Source organism: Nycticebus coucang, chromosome 19 (genome assembly GCF_027406575.1).
Source record: "Nycticebus coucang isolate mNycCou1 chromosome 19, mNycCou1.pri, whole genome shotgun sequence".
In the NCBI taxonomy this organism is placed as follows: domain Eukaryota; kingdom Metazoa; phylum Chordata; class Mammalia; order Primates; family Lorisidae; genus Nycticebus; species Nycticebus coucang.
In genome coordinates this window covers 41460836-41471741 of record NC_069798.1, presented here as the reverse complement: position 1 = coordinate 41471741, position 10906 = coordinate 41460836, and the positions used below count along the sequence as shown (strand labels likewise).

At 43.4% G+C, this 10906-nt stretch overlaps 1 protein-coding gene across 1 annotated transcript in view; it reads right to left on the bottom strand.

Moving 5' to 3' along the window:
• Positions 1 to 429: 429 nt before the first annotated feature.
• Positions 430 to 10906, bottom strand: part of SLC14A2 (solute carrier family 14 member 2) — a 49599-nt gene continuing 39122 nt past the window's right edge. Inside the window, exons 16-19 of the mRNA XM_053571592.1 lie at positions 10170 to 10317; positions 9300 to 9434; positions 5160 to 5209; positions 430 to 917 (exon numbers count right to left, since the gene is read on the bottom strand). Coding sequence (XP_053427567.1) covers positions 717 to 917; positions 5160 to 5209; positions 9300 to 9434; positions 10170 to 10317 — 534 coding nt within the window. The 3' untranslated portion in view covers positions 430 to 716. The remainder of the gene's footprint in view (positions 918 to 5159; positions 5210 to 9299; positions 9435 to 10169; positions 10318 to 10906) is intronic.

The window sequence follows — 10906 nt, the reverse complement described above, 5'->3', positions numbered from 1 at the left end:
GAATTTAGATTCCCAACCTCAAGTCTGGAAAGCATCATCCTGTGACCTCTGTAGAATGTTAACAGTTTCCTGCCTTTTCTCTGGTAACACTTCCATCTTTTACTGAACTCAAAGTAATTACTTGTTGCTCATGCTGATTCTACCAGTTTATAGGACAGAAAGAACAATCAATAATTCTGAGGTGGAAAGGACTCTTGCGTCCCTTCCTGTCATGAGACTGATTAAGGCATCAGGGCTAAAGGCTGGGAAGAACTTGCCCAAGATGGTAGCAGCTCATTTGTGGCAGCGCTGGGGTGGAAACTGCCCTCTTGCCTTCTAGGCGGGGGTGGAACCCGCCCTCTTGCATTCCAGGTTAATGCACAGTTCCTGGTACTGTGCTTTGCTATGCTGAGTTGGGTGAGCACATCACCAATTTCTGTTCCCTTCCTAGTGACTTCTCTTTAAGGATGCAGCTTATTTGTAAAAGAGGGCAAGTTCTCCTCAAAGGGAGCTCTTATGAAGTGAACTATGAATATAAAGTCTAAACTAAGTGTATTTTGGATAAGTGTTGTGTGTCTCAGAACAGAGAGGTTCCTGAATAGCAACTACACACACGTTTCCCAGTCCTTGAGGGGAGAATCACACAACAGATAAAAGGGAAGGTCAGGGCCACTGTCTGGGAACCGGACAGCCTGCTGAAGGCTCAATTCACAGTGGCATGTTTTGGAAAGGGTAGTTTAGGAGACATCGTAGGCTTGGTACTTTGTTATGGTTGATGCCCTTCTGTTTCTCTCCTGGGACAGGTAGTAGATGCGGTTGGCTTCCGGGTAGGTGACTTTGCTGAGCGGGAGCTTGTAGATGGCGGGGTTGTTGGTCGTCAGGAGCAGGAAGGTGAGCGCTGAGAGGCAGAACGGCCAGGTGCAAGGTGGTAAACCAAACTAGGGGTGGGGAACACAAAAGAATCCTTGGTTACTTATTTATTTTATTTTATTATTTTTTTATTTTTTTGTTTTTTATTTTATTATTATTTTTTATTTATTTATTTATTTTTATTAAATCATAGCTGTGTACTTTGATATGATCATGGGGCATCATTCACTAGCTTCACAGACCGTTTACCAAGTTTCACATATACCCTTGTAAGATGCACCGCTGGTGTAATCCCACCAATCCCCTTCCCTCTACCCACCTCCCCCCCTCCCTCCCCTCCCTTTCCCCCTTCCCACTATTCTTAGGTTGTAACTGGGTTATAGCTTTCATGTGAAAACCCTAAATTAGTCTCATAGTAGGGCTGAGTACATTGGGTACTTTCTCTTCCATTCTTGAGATACTTTACTAAGAAGAATATGTTCCAGCTCCATCCATGTAAACATGAAAGAGGTAAAGTCTCCATCTTTCTTTAAGGCTGCATAATATTCCATGGTGTACATATACCACAATTTATTAATCCATTCGTGGATCGATGGGCACCTGGGCTTCTTCCATGACTTAGCAATTATGAATTAGGCTGCAATAAACATTCTGGTACAAATATCTTTGTTATGACTTGATTTTTGGCCTTCTGGTTATATGCCCAGTAGAGGAATTACAGGATTGAATGGCAGATCTATTTTTAGATCTCTAAGTGTTCTCCATATCTCTTTCCAAAAGGAATGTATTAATTTGCATTCCCACCAGCAGTGCAAAAGTGTTCCCTTTTCTCCACATCCACACCAACATCTCTGGTCTTGGGATTTTGTGATATAGGCTAGTCTCACTGGAGTTAGATGGTATCTCAAAGTAGTTTTGATTTGCATTTCTCTGATGATTAAAGATGATGAGCATTTTTTCATATGTCTGAAGGCCGCGCGCCTGTCTTCTTCAGAGAAGTTTCTCTTCAAATCCCTTGCCTTGGTTACTTATTTAATCAGCTCTTATCAATCACCTGTAGCCCAAGGGTGGAGAAAGGGATGCTTTTTGGCCATTGATGAAGATACTTAATTAATGACCAATATAAATAATATCACTTCAGTGTTTCCATCTATATTATAACAAGTGAGCCCACACTTTTCAAAATACAGCCATGGGGCCCCTAGTAGGAGGTAATATGCCTTACATAGAAGTAATCAAGTCATGATAATATCACTTTTATAGAAGGCAAGTTTTACCCTAGTTTCTCTGGCCAGGCTGAATTTCTAAGTCTGGGAACTATGACCATTCCATGTCTTCTCCCATCACATCCTGCTGAAGGACCATCTTTGGCAGCTGTTTTATAACTCAAGACTGTTTTCTGTTTAGTTATAACTTATTGGACTAGAAATTGGCCCCTGATGCAAGATAGCTTTCCATTGGCAGGTGACCAGGGCCAGTAGAATTCCTCTTTTGGAATTTGAACTAAGAGGCACAGAGACTGTGTCTTTAGGGCTCTTTAATGGAAAGAACTAGAGAACCACCCAGTGATGGCTGGCCATTAAGGGGCTGTGAGCAGCAGAAGAAACTCATCTCTGAGAGACACAGGGATGACTGAGAGGATGTATGGAAAGAGGCAGATTTGTCTACGGCCATACCACCCTGAACGCGCCCGATCTCGTCTGATCTCGGAAGCTAAGCAGGGTCGGGCCTGGTTAGTACTTGGACGGGAGAGAGGCAGATTTGTGATGTTTTCATCCCAGGGAGCTGGAGCCATAACATCAGTGCCCCTCTTCTCAGGAACTTTCCCATCTCCAGCTCCATTTCTCATGATGTCGACCTTATTTTTATTCCTTGAGATGCTTGGAGGCTTTTTAATACTCCCCATTCTCCATTTGAGATAGTGTGAGTAGATAGTTTGCTAACAATGAATTCAGTTATGAGGCAGATCAAATTATGTCCCCTCTTTCCAAAGCATCATTTTTATCATAAGCAGTAAAACTCTCAGGTAAAACCATGGGATTGACATTGCCAGTCACACACATGTTCAGAGGCGGCACTTTTGGGTGAGTCTTGGGGGAAGAACAGAGACAGACTGGTGCTAGAACTGAGGCTATAAGGGGTACCCATGAGAGGAGGATGCCACCCAATAAGGCTTTCCAAAGCCTTGCTGAGGTGGCACAAGGTGTTTGGGAAGCACTTGCCCCTTGGAGCAAGTGAGAAGGATGAGGGTCTGGAGTTCCACAGACCCAGATCCAAATCTCAGCTCTGAGCACATTGTTTTGCTCATTTGATATTTCTGAGACCTGTTTCCTCAATAGTAAAATTGTGATAATAATACCTATTCAGAGTTGGTACCTCATCCCTGTGAAGCACTGAATAAATGATCCTCAGTGCGTGGTTGTTAATGCCAAGCAGATGGTGATGTTGTAGAAGACACAGGCTGCACAAGCACAGGCCAGTTAGGAAGCAAAAGAGTACAGGTTGTCAGTGCTCTTCTGAGGACTTAAATGTTCTCATGAATGTTCAACATTTTTACATCTTGTTCCTCAATGAGACTGGAAATTCCCTCAGGGTGAGTTAATAGCTTGCACTTTCTTGTATCCCTGACAGTGATCAACACAGTGTCTTGAACACAGTAGGTACCTAGGAAGTACACTTGATTTTATTTTGAAAACTGTCTAAATTGAGTAGTGTAAACTGTAACTTCTCTGCAAGCAGAGAGAAGGGTCAGACATCCCTGCAAATACCTATGACCAAGAATCAAAGCTTTCTGTTTTGCATCTTTGCCCCTATCTTGCCCCAGGAAGGCTCATGACACAGATGTATTGGATGAATGATTGGGTGAATGGATAAGTGTGGGAAGAGAGGGTAAAGCCTGGAGCAGACAGGCGCCTCAGAGTCTGTACTTCATAGTCTTTTCCCCTCTCAGTATTTCTGATGGTGGCTGTCTGGCCCAGCTCTAATATTCCCTGTCATGGAGGCTCACTGCTTTATGATTTCATCCATCTGGTATTACTCGAGCACCCACTATGTGCTGGGCACTGTCACAGATCCTAGAGATAAAGATAAGGATACAGTATGAAAGAGCCCCTGTTCTGAGGGAGAACATGGATTGAAAATGGAAAGGACCAATGAGTACCAGACTCAAAGATATTTTACATAGTATTTTACTATGTAAAAATACTATGTTTAAGCTCGGCGACTATAGTACAGTGGTTATGGCGTCAGCCACATACACTGAAGCTGGTGGGTTCAAACCCAGCCCTGCTAAAAAACAATGACAACTGCAACAAAAAAATAGCCAGGCATTGTAGTGGGTCCCTGTAGTCCCAGCTACTTGGGAGGCTGAGGCAAGAGAATCGCTTGAGCCCAAGAGTTTGAGGTTGCTGTGAGCTGTATGCCATGGTGGTCTACCGCGGGCAACATAGCAAGACTCTGTCTCAAAAAAAAACTATGTTTAGCTGAGCTACGTAAATGCAAGGGGGCCAGAAGAGGGACTTAGTCCACTGGGGGAGACAGGATAGTATCAGGGAAGGCTAATTATACTGCTTAGACATTATCTTCTATGGTAAGTTTAAATAATCCATTCTGACTAGAGGTGAAGGAGAGATTTAGACAGGTGTGAATTGGATAATCACTCCATCCTCACATGATATGTGCCCTTGTACCTTTATCCAAAAGGGGAGGCTTGACTACAAGATGAGACCTGAGCCCTCTGTGCTGGGCCTGGGGCTGGCTCCCTGGCTCTTCCAGGCTCACATGTCACTGATGTGGGGGCCCAGGCAAGATAGGGTTTCTCAGGCTTCTGCTCTTGCTCATTTGTCACCACCTTTGGGTCCTTTCTGGCTCATCTTGGGCTTGACTCCCACATTCCCCCCATAAAGACTTCACTCCTGATGCCACAGCCCCCACCAAAGGTGCTATTTACTATGGGACACACACAGATGTGCACGAGCTCACTACCAAGTTGGGCAGACATATACACAAATTAAACAATAAAGATTTAAAAATAGTTTTAGGGGATGATACAATAGAAAGGAGTTTGATTTATAAGATCACACTCTTGAAGTTGTCCTTTTAAAAGGAGCCCCTGGCCCAGGGGATTTGACTGACCAAAAATTGACATTTAAGTTTCTGAGACCGATTTTGTCTAACAGGTGTAGAGGCGAGTAGTGTGATTTGAAACAAGGGGCGTGCACTGGGAAAGGGTTCCTAGAGGAAGGGTTTTGGAAACCAAGAGGACACCAGGATAGGTGTTGTGGGCATGTTGTCAGCCTTCCTTGACTCACCACAGAAAACATGTTAGCCAGGGCAGCACCCAGGTAGGCCGCGAACAGTGCTGGAAAAAGAATCAACAGGAGGTAGACTGTTAACCGTTTAACACTGCCTCAGGTTTATCCACAGATTCTCTCCCCATAAATTTTATGCCACAAATGCTATCTCTCAGATTAAAAAAAAACTTGAGTTATGTTTCCATTGCTTGGCAGCTTTAAGAAATGTTAAATTCCATGCAAACGCCTGCACAGTGAAGACGGCAAATGAACTTTGTTAAAAAGGGCCTGAATTTTGCTGTTATGGTCCTCCTGGGTCCCACCACCTTGCATTACAGTGAAGGAACATTTAGCAGCATAAAGCACAAAAGAAATTTTTACGATATGGCGAAGGCAAGTGTATTCCAGAACTCTCTACTGGAATATTTCATCACAAGTTATTAACATAATATGGGTTTCTAGGGAGGGGCAGCATTCTGTGAGCTTGACGATGCCCAAACATGCCTTCTGCCTTGTCTTTTAGGCTCTGCGGAGGGCACTACCAGGCTGGCTACTGGGAAGATCCTATGTCAGTGACTGGGGAGAAGCTGTTAAAATGGGCTAGCATAATTGGCTTTTGCTTCTGAACCCTTAATTTGTCAACTGAGAGTATCTCAATTGTCCCAGGATATTAACAAGAGCTAACCTTTATTAGAGAATTACCGTGTGCTCAACTGGTGGCAACACTGACCACACCCTCCTGGTCCCACAGTGTGACTCTGTTATTGTCTTCATTTTACAACTGAGGAAATGGAGGCTCAGAGGGTGTGAATGGCTGGTTTGCCTGTCTCTCAGTTGGAGATGTCCCTGTCATCTTAGAATTGAAGATTCAAAGTGTAAGAATAGAGGAGATTAAAGAATGAGTTATATGAAGTGGGGTGCGGGGCCATCAGTGGGTTTCAGGGGTCACACTAGACAGCTGGTTTCTGTGATCCTGACAATAGCTGTTAGTGTCAGGCACTGGGAGTTCAGGTCACCTGCCCAGGATTTAATGCCTAATGTGGTGGAGCCCCACCATCTGGCTCTAGGAGTATGCTCTGGGGGGGCCTCTTAGATTGGAGGTCAGAGAAGGGGGCAGATGTGGGGGACAAACTGAGCACCACCAAGCCCCCAGAATTCAGGGGAGCCAGAGGACCTGAATGGGACTCTGGCCTTCACCTGTGGAGAATGGAAGACCTGACTCCACCTGCTTTCCCTTGGACTCACAGTCAAATGATTTGTTCTCACTGCCCCCTCCCCACACTATTATTTTATCAACACTGGTCTGTGACTAGCAGGGAAACCATCTGAGAACCTTGTGTGCTCATGTATGGTCACAGAGGGACAGGGGAGGAAGAAGAGAGGACAACTGAGTTGCCTGTTCCAGCTAAGGGAAAATTGTCCTGGGGACATGCAGAGCATGCTGTGGGAGAGGAGCCTTCCAGATGGGACACCTATCCACTTGAACTGTCTAGTCCATCACTGGCTGTGAGATGACAGAAAGAGGCCTAAGTACTCTGCACCTGGAGCTTTTCACCTGCAGAGAATGCACTGAAATTGGGAAACAGTGTGGTGTCCTGCAAAGAGCACAGACTTTTAGGTCTCACTATGGGCAATTTATTTACTTTAGTCTCAGTTTTCCATCTGTGAAATGGAGGTAGGAATAATATTCACACACTTTACAGGGTAGTAGTAAGGATCAAATGGGATAACCTGTAACAAAGTTGGTAAATAAGCAGGGTGGCACTGATGTTTCTGGAGGGGGTGATTCATTGTATGGGGTCCTGTGCATTGTACAATATTTAACAACACTCCTGGCCTCTACCCACTAAATGCCAGTAGCACTCCCCCCCACCCCACCAGGTATGACACACGGAAATGCCATCAGACTTTGCCAGATATTCCCAGGGAAGGGGGACGTCACTCCTGGTTGAAAACCACCAGGGTAACATCTGACATAAATTGGGTATTTGAGACTTCTTTGTTGAATGTGAATGTTCCTTAGTGAATAAGCAGAACTTGGAGTTGGCAGCCAGGAAGATCCCAGGTATCTCTGGCCTCTAGACTCAGCACAGAAGTTGCCCCCGGTGCTTCCCCCTTACGTACCCCTCGGGGCCCCTCTCTCATCCTGCACGGAGTTTTTACCCTGAACGCTTTAAAATCTTCAGGACTCCTTGACTTTTTATTTCTAATGTCCCAACTTTTTAAAAAAATTTAGATTAAGGCCAAAACTGATTTAGTAATATAAATGATTACTGATTTTAAAGACATCTGTGAAAGTTAAGAATTTTTGTCATTGGATCTTTTTACAGAGGGAAGTGGCTAGGCATGGGTCTAGTTTATGGTCATGGAAAAAATGCTAGCTTATTAAAAAATCAAAATTGAATTAAAATATTCATTATGACGTTTATTTCAAACAGAGCTGTTCCGCCTGCTGAAGGTACTGCCAGTCCCCCCTGCACTCACTTCCTCCTTCATATGGCCCTGCACTCGGGTAAGCTGACTGCATGTTCCAGATTTCCTGGATGGCCTCCACTAAATTTGAACCTATAATGACACCTGTATGCATCATAGTCTGCTTCCTGATTTTTGGTCTGAAAGCACATTGCTGGATGCTTCCAGATCTTTCTCTACTTTGCAGAAGGAGCGTTGATTCTACCCCTGCCCATAGGCAAACCCTCTCACCTCCCTGAGCCAAAGGCGCCACATAACCCAATGGAGTTAGAGTTTGTAGCTTCTTACAGTGGTCTAATGGAATGCTTGTAAAAGCATCTTGTTAAAAACTAAGGAACATCAGACATTATTGTATGGTCTGTTTACAGTCAAGGATCTACCTAAAGAAGACTTAAATTCCTTCACTTTAGTGTATTCTCCTGTTTCTTGGGGTCATTGGGCTCATTTGCTGTCCTTTGGAAGTGGTGTGACTCAGTTTCCTTGGAAACCAGTGTGTGCTACCTGATCTATCTGAGGTGCCTGGGACATTGGGAGGAGCTGTGTGTGGTGGGGGGAGTTAAGAACATGAATTGGAATGAGGAGTACCCAGGTTCAAATCTTGGCCTTGTCTTTTACGACTCAGTTGATTCACTTAACCTCTTTGACAAGGTTGGACTATGGGACCTGAGAGAAGCACCTGGGGTTCACATTGTAAGGTCACCCTCATTTTCAGAGTCATTTTCTGTTTTACAAAGTGCAAATAACAATGCCAACTTTGGAGACTTGGTATGAAAGGTAGACATGAGGTATTTAAAGTGCCTACTTTGTGCCAGGTGTGTGAATGTCTTATTGATCAAATAAAAGGGTAACCAAACTACTATTTCTTAAGTAACTACAGGCTTATGTTGAGATTTCTGGGGTAGCAGAAATTAATTTTAAAAAGAAAGAAAAACCAAGCTTTACTCTTCATATCTAGCTTAGCTTGTGTGATAACTGTCAAACATATGAAAGAAAATATCTCCACAAATTATCTTCAGGAAATGAATATAGGCCATATCTTATCCTAAACTTCTTCCCTAGCACAGACTATCTGGTCAATTTTTATTATGAACTTATTTCTTAAAATAAGTTTCTATAGGTAATGTTCACAGAGTCTATGATCAAACAGAGTTCTATTTGTTTTTTATTCATGTAACATCAATAAGTAAAAGACGTTCAAGAATGAGGATATATAAATATTTCCAAATTATTGCAGTTAATCTAATTTCCTGGGACTTTGACCATATATATAACCATTAAGATCATTTTAAGGGCCCATGGTCAATGTTTGAATGTTTTATATGACTATTCTCTGCCTGCCTAAACCACTATCTGAATTACCCAGTTTTCATATAGAAGGGCAAATATGCATAAGAATTGTTTTTTCAGTTAGTTCCAATCACCAGCCAGGAAAGTATCAGTCACAGGAGACAACCCACAAACAACCAGATCACTACCCCCTGACACTGTGTATTCATTGATAATAGTTTTTCATGTATTAATTCCTAACTAACCACTGAAAGCTGTTTTTAGTAAAAAGCCTTTTATAAAGGAAATAATTCCTCCCATTTATCTCTGTGGGAGTAGAAGAATTTTCACAGGTTTTTTTTTTTTTTTTGCGGGATAGACACAGGCATGGTTGGAGGTGGGAAGATGGGCAGGACCTACCACAGGCAATGGCGAGAAGGTGCGTCTGCCAGGTGATGACGTAGAACATGCCCCCTATGGCTATGCACGCAAGCGTGCTGTTGAAGCCACACAGGCCGAAGTAGATGGTGTCAAAGGGCGTGGCAATGGTGAGCGCTGCAGGAGAAGGCAGGCATCAGCGTTTTGTCTTGGGGTCTTGTAGGCCTCACCTGCCTGCCCTGAAACCTACCACAGTCCTCAAAACCCAGTACCAGTTATCCTCTTAAGTATTTATACTAAAAAGACTTCTGGCTTCATTTAGTGAAAAACATCTGAAGGAAACAAATGCCATAGAGCAGCAGTTGTCAACTTGGGGGTTGCGACCCCTTTTTAACAATGAAAATACATTGAGGCATTAAGAAGGTTGAGAGCCACTGCCATAGAGCCTTGTGAATATTAGTGATCAAGCTGGTATGGGCTGAAGAGACTTTTTGAGTAAAGACTCTGAAGGCTGATTTAAATAGTACAGAGATATCCTTCTCCTGCCAAGAAAGCATCCTCCTCTCCTCCTTCACTGATACTTTAATGTTCTCTAATGGAGAACAAATCTTCCTTAGTGTCATTGGATATGGCTTAAACTATAAATATCTGTGGAAGAAACCTTTCCCAAACTTTAAATTTATACTAAGGTGTAAATGACTAATAACAAGGCCTTTCATGAGGATGGCTTTTGCTCAGGTGAACATGAAGGCACTAGTACCCAGAGTGGAGAAACAGAGTACAAGAGAAAGAGGAAAAGTTTACAGGAATTAACAGGTGGAGTGTTGAAGGCACCTGTCACCACTTTCTTTGGAGCTAGCCATAGGCACTAACATCCTCCCAGCCCATTAATGGGGAAGTGATGACACAGACCTGCTAGCATCCCCATGGTGGATCCAATTGCTGCATGCAAGCAGATAAGAGGTGAAGATACGAACAGAGCTATGAGGAAAATGCCTCCAGTCCAGGGGTTATCGCAGCCGTACACTTGGCCGATTCCAATGGGGATGGCTCTCAAAAGCTGTAGGTGCAATGGGGTCACATGGTTATTATAGAGGCAAAAGAGACACCTCAAACCTTGGCTACAAAAGACTCAACACCAAGCCTGTCACACCAACATTTGGTAATAAGTTTCCAAGACTTTTCTACTCAAATAGGTTAACTCTAAAAAGAACAAAATAACCTTGATTTTAATTTATTGTCTTAGGCTTGAGTTCTTAGAACACTAAAGGTTAGGATGCCCAGTTTCCTTTATTTAGAAACAGGAGTGTTAGGCATTTTTTTCCCCAGTGAAGACAAAGGGAAGACCTTTTAAATTAATGGGTTATTCTTTAGCAAGGCAATATGTTTGATCAAAGTTGGGGTTTAGAACCTTCTTGTAATATTTTTTATAGCTAAAAAGATGATGAAAAGGCTAATTATTAGGCAGAAGAATGGTTCTTTCTATCTCCCTCAACAACTCTTCTGGGTGAGCATTTGGGCTAGCACCCACAGAAGGGCCTGGAGAGGGTAGCATCACCCCACATCTCTTTTGCTGGACACACCCAGGAGGCACCTGTTGGAATCAGTCCTCTGTGTGTCACAAGGGCCAGTGGTGTCTTTCTGTGAAT